This window comes from Zootoca vivipara, chromosome 12 (genome assembly GCF_965207765.1).
Source record: "Zootoca vivipara chromosome 12, rZooViv2.hap1.1, whole genome shotgun sequence".
Classification (NCBI taxonomy): Eukaryota; Metazoa; Chordata; class Lepidosauria; order Squamata; family Lacertidae; genus Zootoca; species Zootoca vivipara.
Genome location: NC_142595.1, coordinates 22,777,144 through 22,791,144, shown reverse-complemented (window position 1 = coordinate 22,791,144; position 14,001 = coordinate 22,777,144). Strand labels below are relative to the sequence as shown.

Genomic DNA, 14,001 nt, shown 5'->3' with positions numbered 1-14,001 from the left:
CTATTCAGCATAAGGGAATTTCCCTTAAAAAAGGGGATACCTTGGCAGCTATGCACATACCAGCAAATTCAAGTTGCACAATAAAAGTGGATTTGGTGATCTTGTGCAACAAACCCACGTCCCTCCCCCAGCCAAAAAAACCTGAACTATTTGCAGCAAGGAAAGGGACAGGAAAGTGCACTGGAAAGTGTTGGATAACAATTGCTTGTTGAAATATATAACCTCCTCACAAACAAATCTCAACGAATGCTCCATAAACAGCCAATGTCATATAACCTCCCACAAACATTGTGCAAACCAATCAGAATGAATGCTCAACAGGCAGTTAGTTTGGAAGCTGGTGGTGGTTTCAGGATGGAATAGTGGAAGCACACATACTTCTCAAAATTGAATATTTCGCACTAACCAGTTTTCACACAGTTGTATTAGTTGATGTCACTGGCACCTCACAGTCTGAAGGGCTGACACACTCCTAGAGGTAAATCAGGGAACTGCCTGGGGCACCAGAAATGCCAGGGGCTCTTGCCTCAGCTATGTTAATGTCTTGGAGAGAGAACTGGATTGATCAAGTTTTCTAATGCATGCTTATATGAAGTGAATTGTCTAAAGTATGTTAGCTGATGGTGCCTATAATTTAATCCAAATGTGTGGAGTAGAGTGGTATGATCAGTGCTATTTTTCTAGAAAAAGAGGTGCCTTGAATTCCAGTGAGTTCTGGCTGAAAAAAAGCCGTGGGTATGATGGTCCAATTATTGAAGTTAAAAATAAAAATAACATCCCAGTCAACTCATGCCCATTTGATGCTTTACGGTTATCCTGCTCAGCCTACAGTAAGTCACAGGGGAGGGGAGGATTTTAATTGATCTAGGATAACAAAAACCCTTCAGTTGTCCCCATTAGTCTATACCAGGCATCCCCAAACTGTGGCCCTCCAGGTGTTTTGGTCTACAATTCCCATGATCCCTAGCTAACAGGACCAGTGGTCAGGGAAGATGGGAATTGTAGTCCAAAACATCTGGAGGGCCTAAGTTTGGGGATGCCTGGTCTATACTCAATAACACAGCACAGCCTAGCATGATCTTTATGCCTATTACTCCACATAAAAACGACCAGCTCACATCTTGCTTCTGAGTCCCTTAGCAACAGTTATTTAGACAAACAATTTGCAACACCTTCTGTCCTGTCCCATCTTGTGAGCCAGATTTCTTTCCCCCACCCCTCTAAGTCTGCACATGTTGGCACATTTGAGCAGCTTCATAAAGCCCAGTATTCCTCCACATTTAAAAAACAAAAAAACAGCATGCAGGCTGTGGGTACAGAGTCATTGTACCATAACACACACACCCTGGTTTTTGTTCAGCAGGCACACATACAGTGAGAACTACATGCATCAAAAAACCCGAGCATCCTCTGAAAGCCCTGCTCCTTCATACCAAATTGGCAGCTCTATATGCACCTTTGTTTGTACACTGGCGTGTACAAACACCATAAAGTGTGACTTAGAAATGTTTGCAGACATACACAGAGGGACATGCACTAGACACACACCAAGGAGCCCTGATTGCATTCAGCCCCCTTGCCTGTGTCCACTTATGTGTCCCTTATCAACATTTTTTTGAGTTTCACATCTAATGAGTTTCACACTGAACATCAGCATGCATGTGGCAAATGCACTCAGTGCATTATTTATCAAACAGCCCCAAATGCTACAGATTGTTTTGGACTGCAGGGGTGCAGAACAAGCATCTAGGCACAATGAGCCTCTGACAACCTGGAGCAAATCTATTTGATAAATAGCTGGACTAGTTCATAAGACAAGGAAAAGATCCTCTGGACCTGCTAGAAAGCGTCCCTTGAGGAGGGCTCCCGCCTGCCTGACGCCATAGCTGGCATTATCTGCAGCCTGCATTTAAATGCACTGCAGCAGATCTGCAGTCCTGCCCTCTAATACAGCAAAAGATGAAATCCCAAAGTATTTTCAAAGAAATCTAGCTGTTAGAGACCAGTTTCACTGGTTTGGATCTGTTACGTTCCAGCGCTTAATCTGATGCCATGCTCAAGGATGGGCAATAGCATATCATGATATAGACAACAGCTGTAATTTCCCCCCATGACTATATATCATAGCTGGTGATGCCACCTTTCTCCTGTAGCATGTAGCTGGGCTCACTTGCCAGAGTCACTTACTTTGCAGACTGTACCTGCTCTCCCTATCTGAGGTACACTTTGGTCTCCATAAGCTGTTATGTGGATGGAGTTTTTGTGTGCTAGGGGTTAGCAAAATAACATCCTGATGCTTTAAAGTTTCTGCACTGCATTTCACGCAGCTCCACAGTAACACTTTAATTCACCAAAGAGCAAAAAGATCTTAAATCCATCATTCCGCCCCTTGTTTCAGTCCATGTGCTTATTCCTTAGAAGAATCTATATTCCAAGCCATGTTATTGGTTCTACACAGTGAGTGGCTATTGTTACATGTGCTTGATATACTGTATGGCAAAGGCACAAATCTCTTCACTTAAAAGGAATGGGCAACTGCTTGACCTCATTGCTATAGTTACTATGAAGTATATATATATATATATATATTAAAACACACAACAAACAGACTTAAAATACACTGCTTTTCTTTTTCTTCCACTTTTTTGCAATTTAGTCTGCAATATATCTAACAGCAGACCATTGAAGTTTGCTGAGAATCTTGTCAAAATCTCTTCCTCACCCACCACAACCTGAAGTCTGATCTGACATGTCTAAATCTCAACTGAAACGTTCGGTTTGAAATTGTGTCACAGAAAAGTACTTTTTATTTAACATATTTGATCCAATATACAGAACTACGAGAATATCCCAATACTTTCCAGGCACATAGTACTCATCTTCCAAGACGCATTGCAATTACTTTACAATCAATGTCCCATCACTGATCGCAAATAATCCTGCTTGTACCTTGTACTTTTTTCTTCACTACGGTACTAAGTATTCACTTCCCCAACACAAGACTACGTGGTCAGGTTTCACAATAAAAGGGCATGGATCATAATCATTTAGTATCTATGAACATACTGAAAACAAAGAAGGCTTTGTTTTTAACCCACTAAAAACGAGGACTGGCAGGAACTGAGGCTGCTTATGTAGGAAATATAAGTACGGCTACTCCTTCCAAAGGATGGACAAACCCATCAGTTTCAGTTTCATAATTTCTCATTTTTCCAAGCTTAAGTTCAGTTTGCCCTGTTTCCACACACTTTTTGCTCCTGGCCCCAATCATCACTGGCATGTGGCCCTCAGAAGGGAATGTGGCATTCAGGCTGGAAAAGGCTCCTCAGCCTTAGCTGATTGATTCAGGAAATGTGAACTAGGTAGGTTTGCAATAAATGTGAACTTAGATCTAGCTTCTAAGAGCTGAGTTATTGCGCGGCTCCAAACTTTATATGTATGGTGTGGATGTGACCTTTATCTGGTCCTTACTTCAGCTTGACAGGAGACGGAACTGACATAGCCCCCGCAAATCAATCCAAGCCAGATGAAAGGAAAGTGTGCTGTCCACAGAAAGAGTCTGCAAAGCAAACAGTCCCCAGTGTCACCAGCTAGGAAGCCTAGCCACAGAGGACACTAGTCACTAAACAGATTCAAAGTCACTAATCTGAACAGGGGTGGTGGTAGTAGACTATTTTCTGACACCATATAAATGTATGATCCATTAGATCCTGAATGGGAAAGAAAAAACAATATGCAAGGCTACATTATATGAGGCTGTGTACACACCATACCTTTAAAGCATATTCAAAGCTCATTCTTTCCTTCAAAGAATTCTGGGCACTGTTGTTTGCTAAAAGTTGCTGGGAGTTGTAGCTCTGCTACCTATATTGGATGCAAGTCTCAAGGGTCAATGCAAATCAACCTTAGAAAAACCCAAACACCAGTGGGTTTGTCCCCATGACAGGCTTTCTGGGTCTGACGCAGGCATAGGCAACCTTGGCTCTCCAGATGTTTTGGAACTACAACTCCCATGATCCCTAGCTAACAGGGCCAGTGGTCAGGGATCATGGGAGTTGTAGTTCCAAAACATCTGGAGAGCCAAGGTTCCCTATGCCTGGTCTGACGTATCTCCCACAAGAGGAGGGCAATCCTTACCTAGGAGCTCACACGCAAAAGGCACCTGCCTTTTTGTTCAACACCTTCAAGGACATGCTGCTGCTGCTGCTGCCAGGAATAGAGTCCATCAAATATTCATAAAGCCCAGCTCCACTCCCAAGCCAACTTCGGCAATCAGGATTGACCCAGAATAGATTCACAAGCAGCAACCTTGTCTTCCTCTCAGCAAATAAACTACACACACTTTCTCAACCCAGTGCCAGGTTTGACCTCCAGGAGATTCTTTTGAAGACAGCTCCAGCCCACAAGAAAAGGTTTAGGACATCCCGTCACCTGGACTGGGAACTGTGGTTAATCTGGGAACTGTGGTTTAAAGCACGCATGGTCACACATGCATGTGCCGTTTGCAGAGTACACTGTACAGTACACAGTTCTCCCTTCCTCTTTTTATCCTCACATTGTGAGGTGGGCTAGGCTGAAAACCAGTGACAAGACCCAGTGAGCTCCATGGTTGTGGGGATTCAAACCCTAGTCTCCCAGGTCCTAATCTGACACGCTAACCATTACATCACACTGAGTTCCTCCCTGGAGTAAATAAAAGCATGGTGGACAGTAATCAGGATCAGCACCCCCACTCACCCAAGGTTGCTATTTACCAAAAAGAAGAAACAAAGACACAACTACCTATCACATTATTAACATATCTAATTTGTCCTTTAATACCTTATTTTATAGTTGAGGCAAAATTTAGCTCTGGAGTACTGTACATCCTAATGGGAGAGGCTCATTCAAAGGATATGTTTCTGTTTGGAGTGTGGAAGAAATAAGATTCATGGCCTTGAAGGCACATCAGGCAGCAGGGCTGATCAACATCAGGGACCCAATGTATGTTGCCCTGAGCCCCATCACAGAAGAAGAGTGTGATATAAATTAAATAAATAGGTTGCTCTTCCAGACAACCTGTTAATTGTGCATTCACCCTGATTCGCTTGCTGAGAGGTTTGACAACCTGATATTGAATGAGCATTCATCCTGATTTGCCCTTGTGTCAAGCAAGTGTTATCTCACACTTTCCAATGCTTTCCTCCCTCACTTCCCTTATCACAAAAGCCTGGTTTTTTTAGGGAAGCAGGTTTGTTGCACAAGCATTCTAAATCAGCTTTAATTGCAAGACCTGTATTTACCAGGATATAACTGAATCCCACCCCAAAATACCAACAGCCTGGAAGCACCCCAAATTAAGCCAGTAAATTAAATAAAGCCACCAGGCTTTGAGTGTGTTGTCACTTGCTCAAGACTTATGTACTTCATAATAAGCATGTTTAGGATGTACTGGACCCATTAAGTAGATATGAGTGTTGTTTTTATATGCATTGGAGGGCAAAACTGTCCCCAGTCCACCTATACTCACCTATATCCAATGGACACTGGGAGGCACAAGCCAGCAGGATGTTCTCCTGCACAAGCCATACTGCAAGTGCAAACCATCATTCATTTTTAATCCCTAATACGGTTAGTGCAGGATAACGTCCTGAGATGCACTGTGCCCTTGGTGGCTTTCTTTGCATGGCCTCTGTGTAAAATTGCAGGAAAACCACAACGTGAATCAGCTGGGAAAAATTGTAAAGCATGCTCATGTTTATTCAATTGCAATTCATCCTCATTGTTTTGACTGGACACAAATTCATTTGTTATTCACTGGAATGGCACAAATGCTCCATCAGCATTCGTTGTTAGTTAATAGCCACTTAGGGTACCGATTTTCATGTAAGCTCTTCTAGCAGACACTATGAAAGACTTCATTTGTACATCACATGACACTTCCTTCCCCCATCAAGAACTGGACAAGCTCTTTGAGGCACTGCATCTCTACCTGCTCGCAAAGAATCATGGGTGCTTTGATTTTGTGATCACCCTTTAAAAAAATGCATGTATCTGGAGTTTGGGTTGCCAACCTTTTTTAAGCTCCTGTGTTTTAACAGGAACTTGATATGCAGGAATTGCCAGGTGATGGGTGCTCATCTCTATACTGTGAAAAGCTTTACCAGCTGATTTTTTAGAAGATCAAGTCACCATTACATGCACAGGAGCAGGCCTATTCATTTCCCTACCCTAATCAGTTGGCAATCTTGGGAGTTCACATTTAGGATTTTATTTGGCCTTTTAATATATCCCAAGGTGTGGGGGGAGGGAAGACAAAGACTCAGTTTGATGGCCTACAAACAACACAACTGCAATGCAAAGCACCACCAGACCCCAATAGGCTGTGGCTCAGCATGGTCCATCTCATCCACTCCTCTCTTATTCCAAATTTCTCAGCTCTGAGCAATCGTCCTGCTGGGGAGAGGTTTCCTTTAACCACCACATCTCCCCATTCTAGGTCTACTCACACAGGCTGTCGGCAGAGAAGTACAGGCAAGCTGTCTGACAGTGACACCAGTATGAGGAAGTCACACAGTAAGTGCCTGGCTGTGGCCTAAGCTCCCAATGCCCCATAGTTCCCTTATTGTTTATTTATTGGTATTACATTTATATTCCACCTTTTGTCCAAAGAGCTCTAGGTAGTGCACACTCTTCGCCCATTTTATTCCCACAACCACCCTGTGAAGCAGGTTAGGCTGAGTCACAGTGACTGGTCACTCAGTGGGCTTCATGGCTGAGTAGGGATTTGAACCCTGGTCTTCCAAGTCCTAGTCCAACACTTTAACCACTACATCACATGGGCTACATGTTATGGGGAAGCCATTAAAACAGAAGAACTGGGTGCAGTAGAGGCTTTTAAGAGATGTTATCATATTTGCAAAAGCACCTTATGGACAATTCAGAGCAGGGCTCCAGGAAGGGTATTGACTGGAAGCAGGGGAAGGGAAGGATCTTGAAGTCCGGATAAAGAGTGTGGAGGACTGCATTTGGTACCCAAGTTTGAGGTTTGCCCACCTCTGAAATATAGCTACATATTTGGTCCATGGGGTCACGAAGAGTCGGACACGACTAAACGACTAAACAACAACAACAACAATATCTATATATATTTATTTTTATATATGCTGCCCTGGGGTATAGAAAATAAATTAAAAAATCATCAGTTATTCAGACAATGCACAACTGACTTGTAGAATTGACTGCTACAGGATATGATAGCCCCACAAGCTAAAAGGTTAGATAACCCAATGAAGGGATGTGTGGCCATCAATGTTTAATAGCCACTACAACAGTGACCTGCAACACAATTTTGCAGAGGTGTGGTGTACTCCTCTTCAGGGTTCCAGCCAGCTAGCCATGTTCTTTTCCAGTATTCTCCATTCCACCCACCCTATTTCTCTCTCTGTTTTCTAATTCCCGTTCCCACAACAGTCAATGAGAATTCCTTGCCCACTGTTATTGGGTTATTTTGAAGTCCTCCCCACCTCCCATTAAAATTTCCCCTGTAAAGTTTTTTGTACTTCTATCAAGGTTCCCTCAACCCAAACCTATTGACATGCATGGATTGGTACTGTTCTGGCTGCCTGGGAATTCAGGAAACAGAGAAAATGGCAGCTAAATGGAACTTCCATGTTCAGAGTCAATATATCTCCAATTACCAGGTGTTATGAGCAGAAAAACAGGATGAGCCGTCACCTTCATGTCCCTTCTTACAGGCATCCAGAAGCATTTCACAGTTGCTATTGGAAGCAGAATGCTGGACTCAGTCTGATCCAGCAAGGCCATTATTCTGAAATAACCTCTCGCTGATTAGTTGAGTCTTATTGAGATGGTTTATTAAGGCAGCTTCCCATCTGTTTTTGTTGTTGCTTCCACAGCAAATTAACACCAATTTGCACAGAAAGCTATGGTGGGCGGCAGCACATTGAACGGCAAAAGGGCCGTGCACAAAAGTGCCTCTCCTAAACCAGTTCCATTGCAGCTCTTTGTAAACACACTCAGCACCTCAACGGGAGAGTTTCCTGGCAGAGACTGAGAGATTGCAGAAGAAACCTCACCCACCCACTCAAAATCGATTGGGTATAGAGCACACTTGAGTGGAAGGACAGTCACAATTTCTGTTTGTTTCCCAGGCCATGTGCAGCCATGAAAAGTAGAGCAGAGCATTCACCACACCAACCTCAACATCCTCCTCCCCTCCAAAGCCCAGCTCCTGTCCCTATCCTGTCAGTTCAAAACAATCCCTCCCACATACAGACATATACACCCTGCAATTTAGCTTTCATAGGATAGCCTTGCAAGTGTTGATTTCCAGGCAATCACACTGCATCCTTTCCATATGTTACAGCAGCCAATTAGTATGCATGCTTGTTCTGGAAATCCATGAGATATAAAGTTTGGAGACAAAACTGAAACCTATGGTTTAAACTGGCCTTTCTCCTTGGTGATATAAAACCGAAACATAAAACCATCACCTTGTTTTACATCAATCTATTTATCTTGGGCTGATTGGGGGGGGGCAGAATCCAGGTTAAGTTGTACATACTTCAAGGGAACATGATAAAATTTCATTCTGTTTTCCACCGAGTTGGTTTTGTGTGTGCTACTTTTGGTTCACTCTCTAGAGGGGCTATTCACACTCAGGCACACCTCTCAGAAGCTCTTTGTTTTAAGATGCTACAGCTGAATAAAAAATTGTGCTTCCAACACCCTTTTAACACCCTGTCATATTCAAGATCAGCATGAATGTGGACAGCTGTTGGGGGTCATGAATAAAAATGCTGGTATTTTTCATATGCATATTTGAAGAGGTTGCTTTGTGCCTACCCTCCTTTCACTATTTGTTCACACACACCCCTACCCCTTCTCTTTCCAGGAGGCAAGATCTCATTTACCTCCACTAAGACCCAGAGAGGCACAGGCATGCACTTTCCTGTTAGGGAAAGCAGCCCTATACTATGGAAAGCAACAATGGATTAGGGGCAGGAGAAGCAGGATCAGACAGGCAAAAAGCAAGCTAAGTTTAAGGAGAAAGACTCAGATTCACTGCAAGCAGCAACCCAAGACTGGAAAAGCGGTGAGATGCAATCAAGTAGTTCTACACAGCACCTGTGGATCTGCTGGTTAGAAGCCTCTTCCTCCTAGTATATGTATAATGCTTGAGCATGTATAATGCTTTCTCCTAGTATGTATATTGTTTGAGCATATGCTGTACAATTCCTCTGTTATGCTGGCCTTTCCGCCCCCACTCCACCCCCACTTATTGTATCTCCCAATATCCAAAGTTAGATTGCAAGCTCTTTGGGAGCAGGGGCCCATTTTCATCACTAGCAGGGCTATTCAAGTAGTCTTGGTCTCTGAACCTGCCCTCACCCCCAGAACCTACTTAATGCAGTCTCACATATAAGCCAACAAAAGTCACTAGCCTACAGAAATTTGAGAGCTACACTGCCTACACACGTAATCATTGATAGCAGGGGAAAAGAAAACTTCTACAAAGCTACCTTATTCTTAAGTCAGATCACTGGTGCATCTAACAGCATTGTCTACACCAAATGGCAGTTGTTTTCTCAGACCTCAGCCCTGCTGCATAAGATCCTTTTAATTGGTGACACTGAGGATTGAACCTGGGATTTTCTGCATGCAAAACATGTGCTCAACCACTGAACCACAGGCTCTCTCTCTCTCTCTCTAAACCAGCCTTCCCCAACCTGATGCCCTCTAGATGTTTTGGACTACAACTCCCATTGGCCCCAGCCAGCTTCCCTGCCTACTGGTGTTTTGCACTCACCAGAGGCAAGCAGGCATCTCACTATTTGCAAGGTAACCCTAACACAGAAACAAAAACACACATTGATCCAGAAAGCTTCTTGGAAATTTGCCACAATAGTTTATTAAAGGGAAAATGCTGTGTATGCTAATTCTCCCAAATACACACACACCCCTACACAACTACGACACTCCACAAATTTAAAAGTTCCTGCAACCACCCCCTCCAAACAAGCTTTGGGGGTGGGGGTAGGAATGCTATAGAATGTGTGAATTCTATAGGAGCATCATTAATGATGAACCCTTCCCCCGTTCTGGATGACAATCAAGGTTCTCACAAATTCTTTCATCAATGTTTAGAGTGGTTTCCTTCAATGAGTTCCTGTCAATCAGACCAAACTTCCAATCCTGGGAGTTTGCTCCTAGCACACATCCAATATCTGTGGTTTAGCATTCCCAGGCATCAGGAAAGTTTAACATTCTTCTTCTATAGAAAAAGAATCTCTCTCTCTCTCTCTCTCTCTGTGTGTGTGTGTGTGTGTGTGTGTGTGTGTGTTTGTGTGTACACATACATACCCCCCCACACACACACACAAACATCAATAACAGTTGAGAGTTGGTGTGGTGCAGAAGCTACAAGCCTGAGTTAGAGATCAAGAAGTTTCCAGTTTGAATCTCCCTTCTGTCATTATCGTACTACGTGACCTTCCAGTGTTTCTCAAACATAGGTCCCTAGCTGTTGTTGGACTACAACTCCCATCATCCAGCTAGCTAGGTATGATGGCAGTTGTTGTCCAACAAAAGCTGAGGACCCAAGTTTGAGAAACAAGCAAAGGGATGGCCTTGCCACACAGAAGTGTGAAGAGACTTGCTTCAAGTGGCTTGGTTGGGTAGGTGGGTAAAGAAAAATGAAGGCAAGAACTGTGTCTGAACAGTGCAACAAGACTTTGTAAAACATTGCGCATGCGGGAAATGGACATTTGGAGTCAACCTCCAACAGCAAAATGCTTTTGCCTGGTACTGCATGCTTACCCATGGGGATCATAAAACTGACCTACCATACAGGATTGTTGCAAGGATTATAAACAATATAATGTATACAAAGTGCTTATGGCTGTGTTCACTATACATGTAAAATCCCATGGCTCCCCCCCCAAAAAATCCTGAGAAGTGTAACTCACACCTCTCAGCAACCTACAATTCCCAGCACCCTTAACAAATTACAGATCCCAGGATTCTTTGGGGTAAGTAATGTGCAGGTGTGTACACATTTTTTAAAGTGACATGAATTGTAATTAATTGATGCCCTAATCTCTAGCTTCGTTGCAACCCACCAGCACCCACTTGAGTGCAACACTCTAACCTGCAACTTCCCTCAGAGGAAACTAGTTCCTTTCCATGTGAGCCCTCATCCAGGTCCCAAACAAGAGGAGAACGGTTTGGTAGGTAAATAAACCGCTGCTGCTGCTGCTGAAGACAAAAAAGCAGGTTGGGGTGAAGCAGTCACCCTAGAGGACAAGAAGTTTGCTAAACAGTAGCATACAGGAGGATATTATGCTACACACGTTCAAACTCTCACCCACTTCTGTGCCATGATGTTGTCATCTTATCTTTCTGGCCTGGCTCCAGATTAATGGCAACTAGTAACAAAGACACAATAAAGTAAGTCAATTCACACCACTCTCCTTTCCAATCTGGGAAATGCTTCACTGAGATTATGCCTATGTTTCTAGTTGCTGTTCAAAGCATACAAGCAGGGTCAAAAAACTGGTTCACACATGCATGTTGCTCCCTTGATGACACTGCACCCGATGGCCTAGCATGGGAACGTGTGAACCAACTCCACTGAAAAGCACTGTGTTGGATGAGATACATGGGAACATGAATCTTCTATCTGCTGTGACTCATGCATGCACATGCACACAAGCCACAGTCATCAAATGAGAAACATGCATGTGTGAATGGTTCCGAAAAAAATCAGGCAATCCTACTGTCCACCACACAACAGCCACAGAAGAAAAGCTGAAACAGGCCAGAACCACCAGAAAGTGACAGTCTTCCTTATCTCATTGCACCCTTTGCCACCCACCAGCCATAGATCTCTCTGTTTCTCCTAGGGCCAGGAGCAGCTCAGTGATAGGATGCACGCTTGGTTCAATCCTCAGTTACTCCAGTAGAAGCATCCCATGCAGGTGGGCTGAGAAAGACCAGTGATGTGGAACTCGTGCCCCTCCAGCCATTGCTGTCTCCCAGCTCCCATAAATCTCAACCACTAAGGCCAGTGATTATAGGATCTGGAATCCAACAACATCTGGAGGACCACATGTTCCCATTCCTACTGGAACATGAAATCTTGAATGACCGCTACCAGCATAGAGAGCATTTAGATTAGATGGACCAACAGGCTGACACTGTCCAATACAGATTTGTACCATTATCAGATCTGAACCATTATCAGCAAGAATGCACAATAACATTTCAACACTCGTTTGCTGCCATGCACCATCCATTGGCCACTGATCTCTACATATTCCATTAAGCCATGAATACAATCCTTCTCCCCACCCCTCCTGTCCTGTACTTCCAGGAACTGCAACAACCAACCACTAGAGCAGGGATGTGCCCCTCCAAAGGTTTGATGGATTCCCATTCCCATCAGCCCCAGCAAGCATGGTCAGAGGTCAGGGATAATGGAGGCTGCAGTCCATAAACATTTGGAGGGCCACAGGTCCCCCAACCCTGCACTAGAGAAAGTAGAAACCTTAACAGGCCTTACATCCTTAAGCCTTACACTCTTCACAACCCGAAAAGCCCATTGGCCACAAGAATAGCAGACAAACCTGCTTCAGTTCAAGACAGCTGGGTCACCAAGATATATCAGCCAGGGTCTCCCACAGAGATACCCAATTTTCACTTCTTGGGTTGTCCCCATTGTTACCACCAACGCAAAAAAGTAAGGCAAAACTCTTGCTTGTACTCACAGTTGTGAAGTTCTTCTCGCCACACTCCTGCCCCCGGAACTTGCAGTATAACAACATCTCCTTCATGTCATGGCCCACACGCCCCATGAACTCACTCATGCTGAAGACTTTGGCTCGGTGATGCTGGAAGTTTGCCTTCTCCCGCAGGATGGCCAGGACTGCTGGGTCAGCAAGATGAGGGTGAAGGACCTGGAGGTTGACGTCCAACAAGGCCAATAGGTCACCAGCGTGGTACAGGTCATTGGTAGTGAGGCGGGAGAAGCGGAACCCATTGAGGTTGCAGATGGTGACAGCTGGGAAGACCAGGCTGTGGGCAACGACTTCATCCACCCTGGTGACATGCTGGTAGGAGAAGTAGTAGACCAGCCGCTCGGAGCTCTCCACCAGGAGGAGGCCCAGGGAAGCCACAAATACCAGAGCCCACAGGGCCCGCCGCACAGTCATAGGTCCATAGACAAAGATGTGGCGGATTCCATGGAGGGTTGAGGTGTTGGCAAAGATCTGGAGGCTGGAGGGCTGGAGGCTCCCCAGGCTTCCCTCGCTGGTGCTCTCCTTTAAATCCATGGAGAAAGGATTGGTCATGAAGGTGCCACTTCCCTCCTCTGGCTGCAGCCAGTTTCTCGTGTGCTCCAGCTTTCCCTCATGGGGTGAAAGAGGCAACAGAAGCAGCCAGCAAGCAGGGCAGCTGCATGTGAGTGTTTGGGTGGCAGTGGGGAAGGTGCTTGCTGCGTGCTCTCCCCAGCAGCCTGGCAGGGACAGTGTGTGTGGGGAGGGGGGGGGGTAAATGTTTATTTAAAATCCATTGCAACTCTACCGCTTGATTTCCTCGCTGCGATAAGGAGGGCTGGTTTTATTTAGGGAGACACCAAGGTGATGTGGAAGAGATGTGGGTGGGAAGGCAAGGAGCAGCCAATGGAAACAAAGCCCTCCCCCTTCCCTCCCTCCCTCCCTCCCTCCCTCTCACTCACACACACACACACAAAGCTAGTGATGAGATTACCAGTGTGTGAGAGTAAGTGTGTATGTGTGTGTGTGTGTGTGTGTGTGTGTGTGTGTGGTGTGTGCGCATTTAAAGGAGAGCAGTCCAAGCTGCTTGCAACCCATCCGCTAAATAAGTCCGAGCTGCTTGCAACCTATCAGCTAATGTTTTATGTGGAAAGATGCTGCTGCCTGCCTCTGGAGCCAACACACTGCAGAACAGAGCAAGGTTCTTGAAGGAGCGGGAGGAATA

General features: G+C 44.8%; 1 protein-coding gene across 3 annotated transcripts in view; it reads right to left on the bottom strand.

The window, feature by feature from the left end:
* Positions 1-13,606, bottom strand: part of ASIC2 (acid sensing ion channel subunit 2) — a 416,878-nt gene extending 403,272 nt beyond the window's left edge. For 2 of the 3 annotated variants that reach the window (XR_015946498.1, XR_015946497.1), the window contains exon 1: positions 12,771-13,606. Coding sequence is in view for 1 of the 3 variants with exons in the window: in XM_088654597.1 (XP_088510723.1) it covers positions 12,771-13,352 (582 nt within the window). In the remaining 2 variants the exon portion in view is untranslated. The remainder of the gene's footprint in view (positions 1-12,770) is intronic. The other variant, XM_088654597.1, reaches the window with a different exon arrangement.
* Positions 13,607-14,001: the final 395 nt, after the last annotated feature.